Here is a 23,410-nt window from a genome sequence, read left to right on the forward strand (position 1 = left end):
TAATCCCTTACAACTTGGACCCTATACAAAAGGAAAATAACTTATGTCACTTACATTTGTTATGTGCCTTTTATTTACACTACACTGAGTCATTAACGAAGAAACGTGTCCCACAGGCAGAGACAAAAGTGAACTATCAGTAAGAGCTATGCACCGTCGAACCTAATACAGGGGAAAGGGGGTGTAGTAGAAGGGGTTTAATGCGATAGACAAATAATAATTTTAGCAATAAAATAATTTTGGAACATATCTCTAGAAGATTTGTGTTTAAATTGTCTGAGTTTTTAATCAAATATAAATAAATTTTTCACCCTTTCTAAATTTGCAGATAGTGCGTTGCTCTGATAGTGATCATATTTAATAATGCTCATAATTAATAATGTAAATTATTATTAATTAAAATTCGTAAGCATCTTAAGGGACAGGTCTTACTAAAATAGGGGGTGTGTGAACTACTCCATCACTTCATGTCAGCCAACTACCAGTGCCTGACTTGATTTTAGAATTAATTAATTCTCCCGATCATTTTGTGACCATGCAATTGATTAAATTTAAATCATCTTGTTTTGATTTACGTAACAAAATACTATCAATGTAATTAATTTTATATGAATCATTTTTGTTTTTTACTATATATTATTATTTTATTATTTTTATTATTATTATTACTAAATAAGTTTAAGCTTTTGCAATATTGTAACAAATTTACAGTCATGCAAATAAAGCTTGTTGTTGTTGTTGTCATGGTAAATAAGGTTACGTTTACACGGGACCGGACCGGATCGGCTTCTGTTTACATGGAACCCTTTGGAACCAATCCAGGTGTTTACGCGGACCGTTCTTGAACCGGTCAAGTTTTGGATCCCTTCCGGACCGGTTCCAGAACGATCCCGTGTAAACATAGCCTAAGAAAATACAAATATTCCGCGTTTTAGTGAAACAATTTGTTGTTTTAAAACACTGGCTTTTAGCATTATAACAGTCATCATCTACATCTATAACTTTCATTGACCTCTCCATTCTCTCTGTCACTTTGTTTATTTGCTTGCTTCGTCAAATCAGACATTTTAATACCATTGCTTGGTAACCTCTCAGTAACTAAGCTGTTGCTGATTCGTTTACTCTGCAACACAAAAGATTGAAAGTTTCAAATTCATATGTCGAGAAAAAAATAATTTTATACCGTAGGCTATGACCTATCCAGTCAACTCCCGCCTTGCGTTTACCTCGATATTACGGACACCCCGCTATTAAGCACAAAAGTTGAAGTTCCGGCGAACGAGAGTTACTGAAAGTTACTCCCGCTCTTACGGACTATCTATATCACGGAGACCAGACTGTGGTCCCGAAGGTGTCCATTATAATGGGTGTTGACTGTATATGTTAAATGTCAATCAAGAATACCGTTATAGGGCAGAATCCTTTTTTTTTTTCTTTTTTGAGGGGAGGGGTGACACTTACTGAACTCTCAAATTCCTTTAAACATTCCTTTAACAATTAAATTTGACAGTTATTCCTTTAAATCGTCCTTTAACTTAATGCTCTACTGTTGTTTTGTTTCTTTGACCATCAAAGAGTTTTCGATGCAATATATCAACCATATTTGAAATCATCAACTGAATATTACATCTGGATTTCAAATAATTCAAGTGTCCTTTTGTTGTTGTAAGATGGTGAACAGCTTTTGATAATTGGTCACAATGAAGATTGAAATCGTTCCTTTGCCCTCGGCCTCTCACTCGCAGTCTAAACGTTTCCGAATAACCAGATAACCTTGTACTGCATTATCTAATGAAGGTACCTTTGGTGGCTGAGTTTTTTGCACTGCTGAAGCATAGCTTGTTCGTTGACGTTTTCTTTTCCAAGTAATAATAGCAGACCGAACCTGAATTAGGTGAAAAAAGGTTACTATTCAATGATAGAGCGTTTTTCACTTGAGTGTCGAAAAGATTTGCTGTTACTTTGGTTTTGCGTTACTATGCTCATTGATTGGCTAAAAAAGTACCACTTTCTCAGCCAATTAGAAAACCAAAACTAAATGTGAGTTAACTCGTGCACATTTTCGCGCGCTTAGTGATGACTACATGTAATTACTTCAAGTTGTGATTGGTTAACTGAATTGTTAGAGTCCCTTTTGAATGACCAAAGTAATTACTTTGGTTTTGGTTTTACGACACTAAACTGAAAACTGCTCTGATGAAAATATGAAATAACTCCTTTATGTTAATTACAGGCAAATATTAAATCTCCGTGAGGTAGCAACGGAAAGCCTGCAAAAATTACACTTTTAGGTGATCCAAATCCATGACCACTGCGCTACAGATACATTGTTGAAAAAATAATATCTATCAAGAGCATGTTTGAGACAGTAAGGTTCTTACATTAGAGCCATGTCTCCTTATCTGCCTTTATCCAGTATTTGAGGCTGTCGTACTTGGGGAATTTTCTTTACCTTATTTTTTTAAACCAACAACAGCATGACAACTAGACAGTGATAAATGTGTGGGGCTCAGGCGCTCACAAAATTCAACAAAATTTCTTCTGTTGATTATTCTTAATCTAGCCCCGAAAAAAATCAAAAATATTACAAACCTGTTGATCGAATATACAGTGGAAAAGAAATATAAACAATCCCTGCAAAAAATAAAATGTACAAATAATGCATGAAAAACGCTGGATTTCAAAATTAAGACGTTTATAATAGGCAGGGTTGGAAAAACTTCGTTGCTGCCCTGATGAGCAGTAAGTAAGTAAGTAAGTAAGTAAGTAAGTAAGTAAGTAAGTAAGTAAGTAAGTAAGTAAGTAAGTATAAAAAAGAGTTTTAATGCAAACCTGGAGCGAGTTGAAGATTGCAAACAAATACAGAAAGACCACTGTGGCTTCATCAAACGCCAGGACACCAAATACCCACGTGATTCCAAGGAGAGGAGCGAGTACAATGGAACACTTTATTCCAAGTCTAAACAGTCAAAAAGGATGGATTGTAATTGAATAATGGGTCCTACTAAAGTAAATTCGTCTCATATTTACTTTATAAATATGAGAAATAAGGGCCAAGAAAGTGTTTGACCAAAATTAGTTAGTATATGACAGATACATAGCTTTAATTATCCCCTAGACTGTTCACAGTCCCCTATTTTTCCGTGAAGTCGTAGAGATCGATCGTTCAGTCCGGCGGGCCGCCATCTTGGTTTACGAACGCGAGCGAAAACTGGGGAGAGTGCTATGAGCATCCCTCCCCCCCCCCCACCCACGGAATTTTTGCACTCTCCCCAGTTTTCGCTCGCGTTCGTAAACCAAGATGGCGGCCCGTCGGACTGAACGATCGATCTCTACGACTTCACGGAAAAATAGGGGACTGTGAACAGTCTAATTATCCCCAAATCTTGGTATCAGTCGCACTAATCTTGTTTTCCCTCTGAGTATAACAGTCAAGAAAATCGGTTTCTCACTCAGTGAGATACCTGCCAACCTTTCTGGGTCAAAGGCGTGAGATTTTTTTCCCGAGAGTGCCAGGATTTCCGAAGAAGACACGACCATGTCCGAAGATTTCCGAAGCCGTCCGAAGTATTCCGAAAACGTTCCGAAAGTATCCCGGTTCCAGTGCCAGGACGTGTTTGGCTAAACACGACGTTGTTTCCAATGCATTTCTTGTCAAAACTCTGAGATTTTCAGAAAAAGTATCGTCATTTACTCATTTTAAACAGAGTTTTCGTTTCTCGCATTTGTTTGAGTTGACATTTTTCTGGAATGTGTGTGTCAGTTATGGTTGTTATAACTCACATTTCTTGACTAGGCGCGAGAAATTGCTTCGTAAGCGTGAGTTGGCATGAGATCGAAGTTTTCAACTTGCAGGCGTGAGACTCTCGCCTAAGGTCCGAGAGTTGGCAGATAGAGGTTAGTTCAATTTCAGTTACTCTTGGTTATTCTATAAACTTATAACGTTTTCCAATTTCATCTAGGAAACGCTTATCTGATCCCCAGGATTACCACACGGGGTTTAAGGACTTAGGTTTCCTCGAATGTAAAAAAAAAAAGGTAGACGTGCCATTTAAGCGGGCGATTTTTTTAATCTGTGCTTTATTTGAATTACATCGCAGGCCTCGAACGGATCTTGAGATGCTTTTCGGATATAGACTGACAAGAATTAAGCTTAGGCTATCCTTATCTTTCTGCCGTTTAAAGGTATTCGAGATACTTTTAAATGTACTCCTTTTTTTCTAAACATACTGGTTATTTATTTCTTAGTTTGTTTTTCTCTTCTCTCTCTTCGACGTATTGTGTATGTAACGGAATCGTTACGCATATCATAACCAAGTGCCGGATCAATTTAGGTTTCTGGGAAACTGCTCACCTACCCCTCCCCAAACCTAACATTTTACCCAAAGCGATAAGTAAGGGTTAATGTTAGGTTTGGGGAGGGGTAGGTGAGCAGTTTCCCAGAAACCTAAATTGATCCCAAGTGCCTTTGTTAAGGACGCTGATCAGGGAATTATTCTTTATAAAACAAACTGTATTTTATTGACTGCTGTTTTTTTCTTACTTGATCTTTTCTTTGTCCGCAGCAGCCATCATTTTGTGGCTTGTCATCATGGCTCGTAAAACCAATACAAATATAATACCGTTTATCTACCAGAAAAAGAAAAAAATCAGTTCTTTTCTGACAAAATTGTTAAATGTGAAGTCAAACCCACATGGAAGTGTACACAAAAAAACAAAGAAGTTAAAAATTACGATGAAAGTATTGATACCTTGGGAAGCAATCTTTCCATCCAAAAAAGCAAATTTTGAGACTCCACTGTGAGTCTTACGGACCACATAAGGTTCAAAAAGTAATGACCTCGCAACTTTTGGATTTAGTAACCTTTTCTTTCATGTATTGTCTTTGGTCATTTAAATGATGAAGTAAACTCCAGTAACTCGTTGCTTTCCACTATAATAAAGTTTGGCTCAAACTATACTATAAAGAAATGCTTACTATAAAGAAATGCTTTGCTTCCGTTATTCCGTTACAGCACAAAAAAAACCTACCAACACAACAGTGAGAGCGGGACCAATAAATGTCCAAATGAGGCCAGAGGATATAGATAACCAACATCTGCAATAGAAAAAGTAAAATGTCTTAGATTTCTCACTTTAATGACATACGGGAATGCTCTGCACCAGAAAGCGGAATGTATGTTTAATTCCCGGGGGGGTACTCCCTATAATGGCCTATACGGGGAGGCTCCGCCCGAAAGGGGTACCTTTTTCAGGCTTCAGGTATATAAAAGGGTAGGGATTTCACGAGTTTAAGTATATGAAAGGGTATGGAAACCTGTCATTTGGCGATTTAAAAGGTCCTTTAATTAAAATATTTCGAACAGACGCAATTTATGGCTGTATTATTTTAATTTATTAAGCGCTACATAAAAATGACAAGAAAACGTCCTATTTTAAGTCCACGCCATGTCTCTTAGGTATATGAAAGGGGTACCTTTTTTCAGTTAAAGGTATACGAAAGGGGTACAATTTCTGTCAAAAATGGTATATAAAAGGGTAAGGGGTTAGAACTTGGGGCGGAGCCTCCCCGTATAAAACTTTTCTGAGTCCCCCCCCCCCCCCGGGTTTAATTTTCATTCCACTTCTACATCAGGGTCTTCTCTCATGTTCAAATCCAAGATGGCGCTTCGCTTACCATGCTCATGGATTTAAACGCTAGAGACGACTTGCGGGTCAAATGTTTTACATTGCACCTGATATTTAAAAAAAAAATGAACATTTATGTTTGCTAAAAGGATTTACATTTTTCATTGATTAGCAGTCAAAAGTTTGTCTCAGTTCTTCCCAATAAAATATCACTTACGTTTTATCTCCGCCATATCCCTCCGTTCTTGTGATTGCTAAACATATACTTACAAATAACAGTGGAAAACCTGCAAGATAAACGACGATAAGATAGGAATGAAGCTTAATGTTGTCTAAGTAGAAGCTTAACAAAGCCCTAAGTATGAAATTTATTAAATTATACTACTCATTTAAAGCATAGTAATTAAAAACAAATTGAAACTACTTAAAATCCTTAAACGGAACTCTTATAACTATTGGAAAGCATATACATTTCCATTTACTTTACACTTAGAAGGCAAGCTAAAGTTTTCTATACATTGTAAAACACTTACCCCAACCAAGAAAGTAGAAATACTTAAGTTTCCTTTCGCCGCCAAACACTTTAACGATGGAGGAGTAAATCTGTAATCCTTCGGCCAACATCCAAAATATGGCGCTTAGAAAGAAGTAGTGAAGAGAACTAGAGATAACTGTACAAAGAACCTGCAAACACGAATGTTTAACATTAATTGTAAAATTCATTAAATATTCATGCGGGTGCAAACCAATCCCAGTACCATATTCAGATCACATGTACACAACTGTAAACCCCAATATAAATCAAACAATAGAAATAACTTTTTGATATAAATTCCTGCTCAGCTAATTAGTATTCATTTACTTTTGATACAGATCTGTACTGATTCGCATAACAATACTTTGCATTTAATTTACTTTTGCATTTAGCCTATCGGCTCGCCATTGTAACCGCCCATACAGATCGGACGCGAATATTTTATCTACTACAAAGAACATTAGGCCAAATTAACGGCACGGCAATGAAATAATGTAATACGATATCAAGGATCAGAATGGGTTATTACAGGGTGATTAACATTTGTTAAGACTCATTCGTTCGTTCACATACATCCGCAGTTTATTAGTTGTGCATAATTCTACAATTAGTTAAAGATTCTAACACTTTTTATATCAGATATTATAATAACATTGTTATATCACTTCTGTAAATATTTTTATTGTATTGATATTAGTATTAGTGTAGTTTTTTTAGTTTTTTAGCCGTGTCCCCTAATTAGTATGGTGTATTATTCCCAGACTCTAAGGTTTTGACACTTAAATAAGTTCTCATTCATAAAGTTCTCATGCATTCATTCATATATGAATCATTTCATATACATTACATAGAAACAGGTAGTATAGACACAATTTTTAAATGGATAGAGACTTACCTTATATTTTGTGAAGGCTGAGCCAATCAGAAGAAGAACATTTGCAGTCAAAAGCGAGAAACACAGATTGACGTGAATAACTGTCTTGGAAGACTTTAAAATCCTAAGTACATGAAAGAGGATAGAAAAAATATATACATATAGCTAGATAAGGCACAAAATAAAATATATTCACAGAATAGCAATTAATGATTGAGAAAACAGATGATTCCATTTCAAAATGGGACTCTTATTAATTGTTTAAATATACATTAGTTGTGCATAAACTCAACAACTCAAGTGGATAAACAACAAGATGTATTTCACATTTGCTCGTGTCCATGAGCTATTCTCCCTGACATGGAAATAAGTAATTTTTTTAACATGTTTTAATTAAGATATTTGTTAACAGTAATATGTCTAGACGACCGAAGTTAGATCACAACATGTAGGAACGTGAAATTAGTTAACAACAAGGAGGTTTTATTGGCAGCAGATTTCGACCTTCAGAATTAATATTGATAGTTTTCAAAAATATATATTTATGATCACGAACCTCCATAAAACCAGGTGCAGAATAAGTGTTACAAGAAGTCCGAGCAGTGAAAGAGAACAGCCAATAATTGTGATAAATTCCAAGGCTTTCCTGTGCCCGGCGTGCTCCTGGAAAGAATCAATATGTATTCGTTGATTTTACAAGGCAAAGAAGCAGCACTCCATGTTTTTTAAGCCTACACATCTGCTTCCAACAGATAACTGTTTTAGTGAACGTTCTTCCCAGGTACCCCAATAAATATGTAAGTTTTAAAGACATTTTGCGTTCTCAGGCAAGATACGAAGTTTGCTCTAATGGTGCTTCTTTCCAGCAGGTTGAAGAACTGACTTCTAGAAAGCTTTAAATTATAATCATAGTCACGTCCTGCTACACAAACCGCTGTTGCGCGCCGACCTGGTGAGGTGCTAGGCTTAGATACAATAGAGACAACTGGCTGCTAGGGATATATTGTTTTTGAACTATAATATATTCAACTTACAGTGGATATGCCAGATCTATCCATCAAAACCGCAAAGTTCGTCAAGTGATTACACTCACAAGTGACAGTACCATTTTTACGCGATGCAAGCCGACACCCATCTGTGGACCATCCACCGCCCTTAGAATTTCTGAAGAACAAACAGAAATTAACTTGTTTCATCATTGCCTACCACGATAAAATTGTAGCACCTTTCTTGGCATTCACTCTAGCTGCGAACAAAGCATTGGATGCTAAAAAGGTGACTGCACAATGCAGCATTAACCATTGCAAGTGTTTCGATATTATCTTCTTTTGCATTTTAAAAACTTTCAAATTGAAAACATACACAATATTCCATCGAAATTAATTACATAGATATGCGAGAAATTTCAAAAATTGCGAGTTAAATGTTATTCAATGTCAATTCGGAAACGAGCAAAGAGTTAAAAGGATTTGGTCGGACAATGCTCCGGAACATGAGTATTTCCACTGTAAATACTTACAGATTATAATCCCAGTAAACACAGACCACAGATCCTTCGTCCGTCTGTGAAAAAAACAAAACACATTACTGTTAAATCATAACAACTTTTCTTTTCCATATTTTTCATTTACAGTGGAATCCTGATTTTTTTAACCTTACAAGGGAAAGGAAAATTGGTTCGAGATATCGGGAAGTTTGAGAAATCGGGGAAAAAATACAATGCTTGACTGACGGGAGGGAAACGACTTTTGGTTCAAGTTATCGGGCGTTTGGATAAAGCAAAGGATCGAGAATTCGGGATTGCACTGGTAGTTTATTTGAGCGGTTTTCACTTAAGTGTCGAAAGTAAATTGCGTTTGCTTCGGTTTTGCATTACTAAGCTTAGTGATTGGCTTAAAAATCTCGCGCCACTTTCTCAGCCAATCAGGAGTAAAACCAAAACCAATCATGACGCGCTCGCGCACGTTTTCCCGCGCTTCGTGCCAGCTACATTTATTTGCTTCAAGTTTTGATTGGTTCACTGGATTGTCTGTGTCCTTGGGGATAGGCCAGAGTAATAACTTTGGTTTTGGTTTTATGACACTCAATTGAAAACTGCTCTATTAATATTATTGTTATACAGGTTTCCGTTTTCAACATAGGTATAGCATCGACCGATTGGAGCTGCTGTGTCGCGGAAATGTTGCTTGCAATTTTTTTCCATTGTTATGGTTGTCAAGTCACGTTTAAACATCCTTAAACGGTAAACTGACTAACATAATCCTAGCGATTTTTGACAATTAAATAAGTCCAGCGTAGTACATATTCATGTGGTGGCTGCTGCTTTCGGAGGAAAAATGACTTTTATAAAAACATTCCTGAGTAACAAATGAAGGTCAATTTTGTAACCTACGTTCGCCACTACTTACTCAGTATAGATTATTGTGTCCTGTGCAACTTTCAGTTCTAATTCTTGCGGAGTAACATTATCATTTAACATTAACCAAAAACGCAATTTGTAATGGTATATTTTGGTTGATTTATTCAGTTTCTGTATGATTCCAGCCAATAGGACGATTACCTGAAGACCGCCGAACACAATAACAACAGGCTCAACCAGTTTACCAGCGGGTGGATCTACTGAGCTTGAAATGATGCGCGATTCGACTTGGAACTGCTGACCAACTTGCTCGTACGCACTGAACACAGTAAACAAAACATTAGACGTAACTACCTTATTATAGGAATATAACGAGGCATTTTAACAACGCGAACAAAATTTACGCGTAATAAAATTAACGCGAATTTAGGAAAAGTTCTGGTCAAATGCTTATAGTAAAAAAAGTTAACATACATAAAATTAACGCGAATTTTTGAAATTCGCGTTAATTACATGTATCGTTAATTTCCTATAATAAGGTATATTGGATACCTTAAAATCAGAAATCTGCAGGGAGGCTGGAACCCATTTCTGCATATTGTGATACCTTACTTATAGATGAAAGCTTACCGCAAGCAATCAGGAATGGAACTAATCGCAAGCACACTGAAGTGCTTGGGTTCCCGTTTCCCAGCAGATTGTGATTTTGGACCCAAACACATAACATTTTATTTATTTCCTGGTATAATGAAATAATTCTGATGTAAATATGATCTGTTCATTTGCCATATCAATGCCTATTTCACGTACCTCTCTTGTGTCAGGAACGATGTTAATGTTCTGAATAGAAAGCTGGCCACTTTTGTTCCTGGATATAAAAGATATGAAAGAAACCTTTTCTCAGTTTTCTGTTGTCACTTACAGGGACAATTACAACAGAAAGAAAATGATGGAAATCGTTCCTTAAAGCTTTAGAATAATTGTTCTTCATACGAGGTTGTCTTTCCTCATTACTTGAAATTCCCAAATTTACCATTGGTTGTTGGACTGCCCTTAAAACTGAATATTTCCTTTGGTAATGTTATGCGCTGTTTTCCATTTTTCGTCCATACGGGTGATGACAGTGGGTCATCAGAATAGCTGGGGAACACCACAGGACCTTGTATGTTGTAAGGGACGTGATTTGCTTCCATTGCTACAAGACAAAAAGAAGTTTAACAATTTGTTGCAGTGTTGCAGACATTTATAAGAATCCAACCTTTATACACAGTCGAACTCCTATGTAAATTAACGTTTGAGAGTTAATTTCTCCTTAACGTTTGTAGAAGTGTAGATACCTATGTTATCTTTCACCCAGCTTTGTTTGTCATCTTCCTTTACTTGTCCAGCAGCTGCTTGAAGTCCATAATCTTCTATTATTTTTGTTAAATCTGTTGTAGTGTTATCAGTCTGCAAACGAGAAATATCATGCCGTTTTGTCATTGAAAGTGCTTACTTTGCATGAAACTATGTAAACGCAATTGTTCTGATAGACATATTTATTTCTACGTCACATGCAATGTAACTGAATGTTGTGTTTTATAACGTCCGTTTTAAATAGCGTCCGGCATAAACCAATCGGAATTAGAAATACTAATAGCATCTACTGGATGGAAAGCGAGGCAAACGATCGCACCAGCCAAAAATGATTTGATAGTGTCTGATTGTTTCGGTTACCCATGCAGAGGATTTTCTTTTTCTCGAACCAAACCCGGTAAACGCAAATCAATGTTTGTACAGGTATGACTGTTAAGTACCAAATGAAGGCCAAAGTACATCAATTGAAGAACGCAAACTTTAAGAGATAAGTTGTTTGATAAAGTATAAGTATACCTTTTGAAGCTGAGTGAAATCTCTTAGATTGTTGATATCAAAAAGGTTGCTGACAGTCTGAAGAAATCCCTGATAAAGAGAAAAAGATGAACGATGACATTGGGATAAAATATTTACTTTGCCTAAAGGTGGATTTCCAGTGGCGCGTAATTTTTTACGTGCATGAAAAAAATCTAGAGACAATGTATAAACGACTCAGTAACGTACACGTTTATGCAAGTCGTTCATACATTGTCTCTAATTTTTTTCACGCACGTAAACGCACGTAAAAAATTACGCGTCAGTGGAAATCCAGCATAACACTTTCATTAGTTCAAAAAATGGGCGTCTCTAAATAAATTTCCAACAAGTAGTTCTTTATCTTTTTCCTTGTTTCGTTTGTTAAAATGAAATCAAAGTAAATATAGAGACAAAGTTACAAGTTGTGAAAACATAACAATCTTAAATATTAAACTGACTTTTTTGTCCTACAAGGCTCAGTGTCACATACAATTTTTTTACTAACAGCCATTTTAACTTAATGCACTAAATAAGTTTTCTACAGGTAAATAAATCAGTGATTAAAACCCCTTGGCTTTGCACACACTTACATCAACGTTAGCTGATACAGCTTCACGGCCGTCCGAAAACTTCTTGTTGTAATTGAGAACGTCCTGTAATATTTGAGTTGATGTTTTGATATTTCCAGCCATCACAGCATCGTATTTCTTGGGCTTTGTTAGAGAGGACAGCTCAGTGATGATCATTGTGAGGTCTTTGCTTGAGGGACGGGATGAGGTGAATAAACCATTTATCTAGCGAAAGGATAAACTTGGTTATTGCAGCCACTATCGAACTCAGTTAAAACATTAACTAAAGAAAACCTAATTATCATCTCTTCTGTTAAAAAGCATTACTGGAAAGTGCAAATATAGGTCACGGGCTTGTATTTGCGCAACGTTCCTTTCAGTGGACTTATTCTGGGGGGGAGGGGGGTTTTATAACGGGGCCTGCGCATAACAACATGAAGCTTACCACATCTGTGAGCATGCTCTATGAAATGTAATTGGAATTTTCAGTGCCTGATACAAAATGTCTCTAGTAGGGAAAAAATTAAGACTAGACGCTCATGCCGCTGTGTGCTGTACTTTGGAAACGCTGTCACAGCAAAGTAATATAAACACGAGATAAAAAAGTTAATATAACTAAGAACCAAACCTTTTCTTGCAGTTGATTGAATTCTCTATTAGTGCAGTCTCCGTAGTCAGGATATCCCCACACACCATTTTCTAAGCACTTTCTTTTGGCGACGCCTGACAACAGTGAACAAGTATTAGGCAAGTATTAGGTCATTGTAATGGTTTAAGGTGAGTTACATTAGTAAGACTATAACATGATACGTGGTTGTGTTTCACATCATAATATAACATAGTAGTTTACATTTTTATCTAAGTGAACTCCCCTTATGATGCCGAAAAAACACACAAATTAGGTGTCTATTTTCCCAAGCGCGTCACATGCGCATTTTTCTTTCTTTTTTCAACCGCGGCTTACCTGCTGCTCCTCTGGGACAATCCTGTGTGGCGTACTCTCCTTCAAAGACTCCATTCCAAGTCACGTTGAAAAATTCCTTAGGACAAGCTAAAGAGAACGCAGTGGCATCAGTAAACAACAATAAAAATAGCTGCAGGCTATTCCTATTTTTGTTGCAGGCTATTCCGTGATTTTGAACAATTTTGTGCTTCCATTCACGTTAATTTATTTTACATGGACTAGGATCCCCTAACAACAGCTTTGATTACCAATCATAGTTCCACTCACCTTTTGTATCCACGCATGAGTCAAGTTCAACATTTCCTAACTGATCCGTTTCCACAGCTTCCATGAGGATGTCTTTAACAACTGAAGAACTTTGTTTGACAGTGTGGATGAGAATATCTGCTAAAACACTTCCTTTCCTGAAGAAAAAATGATATTTAAAAGAATTGTCATTTTTTTAAAAGAAAGCTTTCAATAAATCCAACATGAATTCTAAATTTAAAAATGTTGCTGTTCTGAGAGAAAGGGTCGTGAATGTAATTTATTTTTTCCCAGGCGAACTTACATCCGGACAAACGATCAATTTGTTGGAGGCGCGCCCACCTAACGGTTAGTGCAGTAGACTCCGGATCGAGTGGTTCGGATACGAGCCCTGATTGGTGTCACTCTCAGAAGTGCCTATCTCCCCCCATGTGTACAAATGGGTACCGGTGAATTTAATTAATGCTATGGGTAACCCTACAATGGACTATCATCCCATCTAGGGGGTAGTAGAAATGCTTCTATGCTACGGAAGCCAGGATCCAGGATAAGCTACAACCACAGCTACAACTGCAACAAAAAATCGCTGTTTTCGCACTAAACGTTGGATGGGAACATTTAACTCAGACCTGCCAAACGATCACACATGTTCTTCTGACCCGATGTGAGATAAAAGTGTTTGATCGAACGGCGATTTAGTGCTCTAATTATAATTTTGGTCAACATATCAATATATTGTCAAGTAGAAAGATGTCAGAATGAAGGAAAGCATCAGAAGGAAATAAATATATTGATATGCTACCAATATCTTAGCATTAAGTGAAAAGTAATGTAGTAGGGAAAATAAACATTTCTAACTTCAAACTGAACTTGGGCATAATTATCAAATTTCACGAATACCTGAAAGCAACGACATTCACATCTCTGACGTCAGCAACATTCTTATAATTAAGCATCAGCTGATCCTCTAGAAATCCCGCCAGTGATTTGAATCGCTCAGATAAAGGATCACTCAGATCGGCTGTGTATGTCTCATCTTTTAGTCTCAAGACTGCCTTGAGGTACGCCGAGTCATCATCTGCAAGAGATATTGACGCCTTTTTGACAGTTGATTTAGACACTGGCATTCTTTCGTAAAAAATCGTGTAATCATCGTAAACTGGGCATACTACGCAAACTCTTGAGGGGGATGGAGAAATACCCATCTCCACATTACCTCTGGAAATTTTCAGAGTGCACTGGCTCGGCAGCCAGTAAAAACTAAAAGAAATACCTTTCAGATTGATGCTCATTCTCATAAAGATGCTGCCCACTCTATTGGATATGTGACATTCCACGTCAGACGAAATCCTGACAGTATACGTGACAGTAGCTTCATAGGGTGCCATGACTACAAGACCGCCAATTGACGTGTAGACAGTCAATGCGTTAATAATTAACATGACGGTGGGTCTCGGAAAACCAGTCGCTTTACACTCCACTGTCACATTAGAGCCATAAGGAGCTGTGATGGTCTCTTCGCTTGGGAAGGAAGTCACCTTTGGTTTTTCTTTTAGAAAAACAACATAAGAAACAGTAATTAGCTAGATATTACAGAAGGCCAGGAGTTTATGTTTAGAATGTCGTGTCATCTTACTCACTAGTTGCTAACTTTCCCTGAGCGTATTTTCAATTTGGTGGTTACCAAAAAGTCGCTCCAGAAACGTTTTTTGTTTTCTTGCAGAAAATAAGCGTTTGTTTACGAGAAACTCTTAACAATCATATATATATATTTTTTTTTTGCAATAAAAAGCTTTTATTTGGTGTTAGGGCTTACAGTACAAGGAAACAATAACAACTAACTGGAATAAAGAAAAAAATATTAAGAAGAAATTATAAAGGTATTTACATGCGTTACAATTTGTTTTACATACAGTGCATACATTTATCGTTAAACTTAATTATACAAGGATACAAAGAAAACGTGAAAATAGTAGTATTGGAAAAAAGATAACATAGTTGTATTTATGAGAAAAAAAAGAAAAGAAAAGAAAAAAAAACTACAAAAGATTTCCATATATTTCTTTGAATTCAGGCAGTTTGTTATTTTGGATCGCGATTTCTCTTTGTATATTAAGTCTTTCTTTTAAGAGTGACAGAAAACTTTCGAAGCATAGTTTTTCATTGTGTAAGCATTTACAGAATATAGAGTATTTCGCAATGAGAAGCGTGTAGTTTAAAGAGTACAAGTGCGTCTTTTTGTCAAGAATTCCATATAAAATCATACTGTTTGATAATGGCTGTTTTTATGCTAGAGACGATAATGTCGTCAGACGACTTTAACGTCTAAGACGTTAAAGGCGTCTGGTATAAAAACGGGACGCCTTTAGTAGACAGCTTTTCAGAAAAAAATAAAAAGAGACTGGGTTCGACACTCGGAGGACACTGGACACGAAGACGTAAAGCCATCAGACGTTAAAGGCGTCTGTCTTATTTACTGTTTTCATACTAGTTAACGACGTCCCGTTTTTATACTAGACGGCTTTAACGTCTGAGACGTTAAAGCTGTCCGATAAGAGCGTCGTTCAGACGCTCTTACGAAAAGACGTTAAAGCCATCAGACGTTAAAGGCGTCTGTCTTTTTTACCGTTTTTATACTAGACGTTAATGTCGTCTCGAGACAGCTTTAACGTCTAAGACAGCTTTAACGTCTCTAGCATAAAAACGGCCAATGTGATCTTTTCTTTAGTTTTGCTGGACCACCAATTTTGAAATAAATTCCAAAAAGACAAAGTTGAAGAGCAGTGTAAGAACATGTGATCTAAAGAGTGTCTGTCAGTGAGACATTGAGGGCATAAATCACTATCTGATATTCTGGCTTTAAAAAGGCTGACTTTTGTTGGAAGGATATTATGGATAAGCTTATATTGAAACATTGATATCTTTATGTCACTTTTTATCTGGAAGGGTAATTCATAAACTTTGTTTAAGTTTGCTCGGTTAAAACCGTACCTTAAAATTTTGCTTTCAGCGGTTGGGGGTAAAAAAAAACGTTTTTTAACATAGCGGAGTAGACGTTTTTGGTAGAAATTATGTTTGTTTTATGATTTCCATTTTCTGCTTTTCTTAACAATCATATGACTAAATAAAATAAACAAGCAACAGCAACAGCCGTGATGGCAGTTCTTCAACCCGAATTGTACACTTTAAAGACCAAAAGTCAGCTGAAAAGACAGCTAATAGATTTTAGCAACGCAACCTGGTGTATCTTATTAGGACGGAAGGGAAAAGGAAGACCCCGGATCAAGGTTAAGTAAGAAACAAAGATGTGCCCTACTAAAGTGGTCTTTCTACTTCAAGTAAAAAAATTCAATCCAAGAAAATTGATTTTATATAGAGTATACGTTAGGGTTAAAGTTTCTCCTCAGAGCCGAATAGCTCTTTGTGCGTGTACGGGTTAGACTTGGTAGTACTGACGAAACCGTTAAAAAACCGTAGCTGTTTAATGCTTACCAAAGTTGCTGGTGCTGCAGTCATTTCCCGGAGCATCACAAACGCTGGCTGCAAAGATAACAAATCATTTAAAAACGTTTTTTAAGTTAATGGCGGCCGTCTTTCTGCTTTTCTGACTAATTTGCGATACTGACATCGCTTTATAAAATTCTAATGGCAACTGTACTGAGTCCTTTCCTGGGTGCCAGAGGCTCTCATTTCCGCGTTTTACACTAACCTATTACCCGAGTAATTAGCTGTAAAATTACGAACTGGACAATATGAATGTGCGGTGTTAAAAAAGACTCAAACGCACCTTTCTGACACACGTAAGAGCTGTGTTTCACCGTACATTTACCAGTCCTCCATCTTCCATCAGTATCATTTCGAAGCATCTCCACGCACACGTCCTGGCCTGGCCTGGCTAAAGGTTTACCACTAAGCCAGAAAGTAAAGTTGCCAATACGCGATCCATCAGTCCAAACGAACCGCGTTCCTAGCTGCCGCAAACCAATCCAAATGTCAAACGGCTGATGTGATCCAAGGCCGAAGACAAAGTCATGCACATCTCGGCTAGTGATTTTAGCGAGATCTGCACCGATGCCCTGGCAAAGATTCCTAGCATCAGTCCATCTGCTCTGGCGGTTAAAGTACTTATAACAAGAAAACATATAGTGCTTCCAGCCGACGCCGCAAGAAGAGCCAAACGCACCTTTCTGGCACACGTAAGAGCTGTGTTTCACCGTACATTTACCAGTCCTCCATCGTCCATTATTATCATTACGAAACATCTCTACGCACATGTCTTGGCCTGGCCTGGCTAAAGGTTTACCGCTAGACCAGAAAGAAAACTTGTCATTGCGCGATCCATCAGTCCAAACGAACCGCGTTTTACTTGGAACTACTTTCTGCCGCAAACCAATCCAAATGTCAAACGGCTGATGTGATCCAAGGCCGAAGACAAAATCATGCACATCTCGGCTGGTGATTTTAGCAAGATCTGCACCGATGCCCTGGCAAAGATTCCTAGCATCAGTCCATCTGCTCTGGCGGTTAAAGTACTTATAACAAGACGACATATAGTGTTTCCACCCGACGCTGCAAGAAGAGCCAAACGCACCTTTCTGGCACACGTAAGAGCTGTGTTTCACCGTACATTTACCAGTCCTCCATCGTCCGTTGTTATCATTACGAAACATCTCCACGCACATGTCTTGACCTCGCCTGGCTATAGGTTCACCCCTAAGCCAGAAAGTAAAGTTGCCAATACGCGATCCACCAGTCCAAGCGAACCGCGTTTTACTTGGAACCACTTTCCGCCGCAAACCAATCCAGATGTCAAACGGCTGATGTGATCCAAGGCCGAAGACAAAATCATGCACATCTCGGCTGGTGATTTTAGCGAGATCTGCACCGATGCCCTGGCAAAGATTCCTAGCATCAGTCCATCTACTCTGGCTGTTGAAGTACTTATAACAAGAAGACATATAGTGTTTCCACCCGTCGCCGCAAGCTGCAGTAAAAAATATGAGAACTTATATCAGTTAAAAAAAGTGCAATAACAAGCTAGTTCACTTTTATTGTCCGATAACATCCATAAAAAAGTATACATCTGAAAAGTACAGTAAAAACCCGCGTATAAGAACCGTACTTAACATTTAAGAACCTGTTAGGCTAAAATTTCATTTTTAAGCACTCTTCACATAACAACCATTTTAGGCTAAAATTCTAAAACAGGTTCTTATTTTCAAAAAAGAAAAAAATAATCTTCTCAAAAATATAGAAAAAATATTCTCAAAAATATATTTATAACACAGTCTTATCTTGTATACAAGATTTATTGGGAATTATAGTGAAGGTTACGGTATGGGTTTGATTTTAACAGAATCAGATTAAAATAGTATAGTATTTTGCTTACCGAAGCCTCCGAGAATACTGTTAATGGACTTTAAAAAAAAAAAAATACTGTTAATGGACATTAAAGACCAGATCATTTAAAAATTCTACTTTATTTCTTGAACGAAAGTTAAGAACCTAATTAAGAACCTCGTTAGCCTAATTTTACACTAAAAACCATTTATATAAGAACCTGTTTAGGCTAACTTTAAAAAACCTAGGTTCTTATACGCGGGTTTTTACTGTAACTGTTTCTTCCAGTTACTACTTAGTTCATTAACATCGTGGCGTTCACAAAGAATCACAGGCCGCCGTTTTAGTTTTAAATTAAACAACCTACGCATTGAGCGTTAGCCTTTTGTAATATAAGAAAATCCACGCCACTCGTCCTCTAATTTGACTCTAGTTGAAAGTTAAAATATCTAAATGGTAAGATGAGGAGGATAAACGAGTAGCAAAGCGCAACAATACTAAGTTCAAGGAATTTAAATTTTAGTACCTACCCTTTATCGTTAATTCTCATACAAATCTTAACTTTCGACAAACTAGTGCTATCAGCAAATAGCAGTATGTGGGGCTACTGTAGAATAAATCCCCCGAGTCTTGAAGATCAGTGGCTGAGCTATTCGACAGCTTTTGGAGGAACTCGAAAAATTTTTTTCGATATCTTATGTTATTGACAACTTGCAACCAGAGTGAGTTAGAGAAAATAATTTTAATAGATCTAGGGAAATTTTGGATAGGCACTCACTCTCTCACAGCACTTTGTTTTTTAACAGGGGTTTAGGGATAACAAGTACACAGCCACGAATGACCAAGACTCAGTTTTTCCGTCTTGTGGTGAGTAGGGAAAGATAAAACTTGCAAATTGCGAAACTTAGTTTAACATAATCTTCTTACTTCCATTGCATCCAAATTCGTCCGACTTATCAGCACAGTCTGCCTTTCCATCACACACGTTTTCAAGTGGAATACAAACATCCGTGGGGCATCGGTACTGCTTTGTTGTGCACCACCCACCAGCTAAAGTTCGGCAAAATGTTTCATCGCTTCCGTCGCCACAGTCATTATACGCGTCGCAAACAGCGGACTGTGGAACACATCTCCCGTTCCAACACCGGAAGTTGTTGGTTCCTTGACATAAATCACAACCAAGTTCGTCACTTCCGTCTTGGCAATCGTTTACTTTGTTACACAGCCACGACGCCGGTATACAATGTCCATTTCTGCATTTAAATAGAGGGGTTATCGGACTGCTACAGTTCCGTGCGCCTTGACGTTCAGTACAATAAGTCTCACGCAGGTCATGGATTCTGCCTTTACAGCACCCCCAGTAGGTCGCATATGGCAGCCAGTATTCATTGCCCCCGCAGATGTGTCTTACACAGTTTGAAGATCCCGGCTGACAACCTGAGTCAAAAATTCATCGAGAACCTTAGTAGCAATACAGTATTTAAGTCTTGATTTTTATTTTCCTTACTGATTTATTTTTTGACATTTCGATGAAAGGGCCAATACAAGAAAGCACAAAGATTTCAAAAGGTGTCATCAATACGCTTTTACGTCTGGTGACCAAATATTGATAGCTCCTGTGGGGCTTTCTTATCAATTTTTACTACATTTTTTCTGCACATGCTACATTTAAACTTACTTGTCACATCTCTTTTTGCCCTATGCCCGATCATCTTTCCTGTGTATGGGATAATATTGATGATGAGACATGAAATTCGCAAAGAAAAGCCTGGGGGCTATCTTTGGCTCTTGTAGACATGCAACTCACCTCTTTTGCTGAAGAGAAAGTAAATCGTAACGAACAGTGGCACTTGACGCTTGGCAGTGCGACTTTATAGTAATAAAAGTCGCTAGATTTCTTAGAATCCTGTCATCACATTCCAATGGATTGTCAGACAAGTCTCTAAAAGAAAATATTTATGTGCAATAATAAAAATCGGTAGGTGAAAATGGACTGCCATTCGAGAAGACTAGTTTGACTAAACAGTTATCCTTTGTCTCCCCGTAAGACCGAGAGAAGCCTTATGGAAAAGACGTGATGACGTCCGTAGCACAAGAGATCTAAATAGTTATTCCCTGATTCTGATTCTGAATCTGATTTATATTTAGCCACGAGTATCAACAAATCAGCAGGTGGTTCTTCGTCATCAGTAAGAAACTGTACCACAATGATCTCAGACATCTCTCTCGGCAAAGATGGAAATGAGCACGCAACGTAAGACTTTGACAAACATTTGCCATGATCAGTTCGTTCACAATATTTTCCTTCTTTTAAAAGTTATTGGAGAAAAAGTTAAAATTAAACGTGATAAGGTCATAAAGCTGTTGAGGTAAACTTACAAAATGAGCAAATTCCTTGGAAGATCCACGACGTCTCGAGATGACAAAGTGGAAAACACGTTACCTGAAAGATCTCTGGGAAAAAAGAGATAGTAGTGAAGATTTAAGAAGATTATTCGACAAACAATACTGGAGTGAGACAGTGCAAGATTTTAGCGTTACCCAACGAGAACAGTGTGACATGTTTTTTAATTAGTCGATGGAGATATAAGTCCGTAACCACTTTTCGTGAACTCTGTATTATAAACGAGGAAGTTTGAATACTTTCCTCGATATTTTTAGTCCTTAGGGGAATACTACTGAGATAATCTACTTAAATGAGAAATACAAACTTTAAACTCACAGATACTGCGTCTCCTCTGGTAGTCGAGCAGGAAGATGCCACAGGTTTCGTCGGCTACAATCGGCAACGATACCTTCCGAATTTTGCTGTGACTCGCCTAAACACTCGCAATCATCTCCACAGGGAAAGTTTTCGGCTGTTACATAAATACTGTTATGCACAAGCAGCAGTGAAAAAAGGCCCAGTAGATTCATGGCCGGAAAGCAACTCAAGGGTTGTGCAACTCGGTCAGTGTCTGCAATGACAGGATACCCGATAACACTGATTTTAATATTAACCAAGTGGGCCTGATCAGTTTTATACAAACACCTGAACTTCTTCTTACACTGAGAAACAACTAGTCACCAGAAAGCCGAGGTCTGTAAATTAAAAAATAACCCATATAAAGCAGTTCCCCGCAGTTCTTACAAGAATTCGTGAAATTTTGAATAATAGCCAAAGAACGTCTGCGATAGGAGGCTGGGGTATAATGAATTACATGTCCTAACAATAGTTTCATGCTTGATACGAATTTTTAAGTAAATATAATTGTTCAGTTAAGATTCGTTAACATTTCGGCCTGTTTTGCATGGGTGCTGGTGAAACAAACTGTTATAAATTTTATCGTTACAGTAATCTTTGCATGTTGTCCTTCAGTAGCATTTTGATAAAGATATTTAAACTATAAAATACAAATGTGGCCAAATACTACTGTAAAGATTCTTATTCTTAAAATCCTAGCGTTTGCCGATCCACAGCATTATCAGGAATTGAAAACTATTCCGCGTGGTAGTGGATCACGCCTCAACCAGTTTTCAACTCAAGATAAAGGAGGCTTATCATATTCAAAGAGAAAGACATTGTCTTATTCAACAATTACACCATGTAAATCTAAAATTATCCTCCTAATTAGATTCTCACATTGTCACGTTCTGTTGTCATTATTTATCATAATAAGCATTTTGCAGTTTACTTATTATTCAACTTACAACGCTTTGCATATCATTCAACTGAAGATGACAGAGGTTTATGTTGAAACATGCTTTGTAAACTTAGCTTTTGTCGTATTTTTTAAAAGTTTTACTTGCCTTCTGCCACCAAGACCTTTTGGAAACTTAGCCAATGAAAATACTATGTATTCTGGAAAATACGTCAATCTTTCGCAAAACGATCTTTCATTCGTTTACAATAAGATCTCTTAATTTATTTTTGTATAAGAATACAAAAGCGAAAGGCAACTGTATTTACCGTAGGTAAGTATTGAGTAACGCGTAAACTGTTGTCAATCGGTTACCTTTAGCAGTTTGGACTGTGAGCTAGTGTGAAGTATCGCCAAGGTTTATTCTACAATAAAGACGAGTTGCTAAATTCCAAAGAAGTTTCCTGGTTTTCTGCTGCGTTATCGCTTAGTTAGGTGGAGGAACAAGTTTCCCTGTAACGAGAGCCGGCAGCCAAGCAAGTGTCTCCACCGAGATAACCTCTTCCCTTCGCATCGAATTTTATTGTCTACCGAATCATTTTGTCCGCTCACTCGTCAAGAGCCTAGCTGTTAACTGAAGAAATTCGCCGAGTTCCCAATTACAGGCAAACAAAAGCTCGATAGAGATAAAACTTATCGTTACAAAAAGGTGTAAAAAGTGTCCATGTAAAAAGTTCCTCTCGAGATGTGCTAACATAGTGTCCGAATAAAAGATCTGCGAATTGGCTGCATTCTTTACTAGAGTTGATAGTGGGTTTGTATTTTTTTTATGTAGAATGCTTCGTATAGTCGCAAATTATATTCACAGGGTCGTTTTCTTGTACAATAGTCTTGACTTAATGTCTTGGTGGTCTTTGTTTTGGCATATAGATACGTGTTTCTTCACGGAGTTTTCACTACTGAGATGTTCTTTAAGGATGTGTTGTTACGTGTGATTTGGTAAACGATAGAGGAAAGCATTGGGAGAAGTCCTGAGTGTATTAATTCGAGGTAGCCCATGCATGGGATGCCACCTACGCACGACCTAAGTCAGTAAAAGAGTAGCAAAGATTTCGACGTTATTGTAATAAAATTATATATAGAATTATATATATATATAAGCCAATATATTATAGATAGTTATTCATTACGTTGTTCATTACCATATAAGGAATGTAGCCAAAATTAGAAAGTACATTGATGAAGAGAGTGACAAAATTGTTGTTCATGCCTTATTACTTTGAAATTGGATAACTGCAACTCACTGCTATATTGTCTTCCACAGCATCTACTTTCAAGATTACAATCCGTTTAAAATACAAAAGCTCGAATTGTTGCACGTACTAGGAAATTGATCATATTAC

General features: G+C 37.4%; 2 protein-coding genes across 3 annotated transcripts in view; both read right to left on the minus strand.

Moving 5' to 3' along the window:
* LOC144634375 (uncharacterized) overlaps positions 1 to 23,410 on the minus strand; it is a 33,972-nt gene that overhangs the window by 3,532 nt on the left and 7,030 nt on the right. The window lies entirely within an intron of this gene.
* Positions 748 to 21,733, minus strand: LOC144633639 (uncharacterized). 2 transcript variants are annotated; one of them, XM_078492482.1, is made up of 30 exons: positions 21,110 to 21,733; positions 20,767 to 20,841; positions 20,191 to 20,329; positions 20,066 to 20,099; positions 19,315 to 19,824; positions 16,835 to 18,031; positions 16,540 to 16,587; positions 14,321 to 14,596; positions 13,948 to 14,125; positions 13,069 to 13,205; positions 12,802 to 12,888; positions 12,466 to 12,560; positions 11,859 to 12,062; positions 11,269 to 11,337; positions 10,734 to 10,845; positions 10,430 to 10,591; positions 10,207 to 10,264; positions 9,598 to 9,715; positions 8,557 to 8,600; positions 8,072 to 8,201; positions 7,594 to 7,700; positions 7,059 to 7,161; positions 6,162 to 6,312; positions 5,846 to 5,915; positions 5,032 to 5,098; positions 4,544 to 4,629; positions 2,833 to 2,959; positions 2,593 to 2,634; positions 1,802 to 1,885; positions 748 to 1,123 (listed from the first exon to the last, which is right to left on the minus strand). In XM_078492482.1, the coding sequence occupies exons 4-30, from the start codon at positions 20,097 to 20,099 to the stop codon at positions 986 to 988; spliced, it is 4,434 nt and encodes a 1,477-aa protein (XP_078348608.1). In that variant the 5' UTR covers positions 20,191 to 20,329; positions 20,767 to 20,841; positions 21,110 to 21,733; the 3' UTR covers positions 748 to 985. The 2 variants fall into 2 exon arrangements, with proteins under 2 accessions (XP_078348608.1, XP_078348616.1); XM_078492490.1 differs by lacking the exon at positions 20,191 to 20,329 and having other exon boundaries at positions 20,066 to 20,104.

The sequence above is a fragment of the Oculina patagonica genome, chromosome 1 (genome assembly GCF_052425735.1).
Source record: "Oculina patagonica isolate OP01 chromosome 1, crgOcupat, whole genome shotgun sequence".
Taxonomy (NCBI): domain Eukaryota; kingdom Metazoa; phylum Cnidaria; class Anthozoa; order Scleractinia; family Oculinidae; genus Oculina; species Oculina patagonica.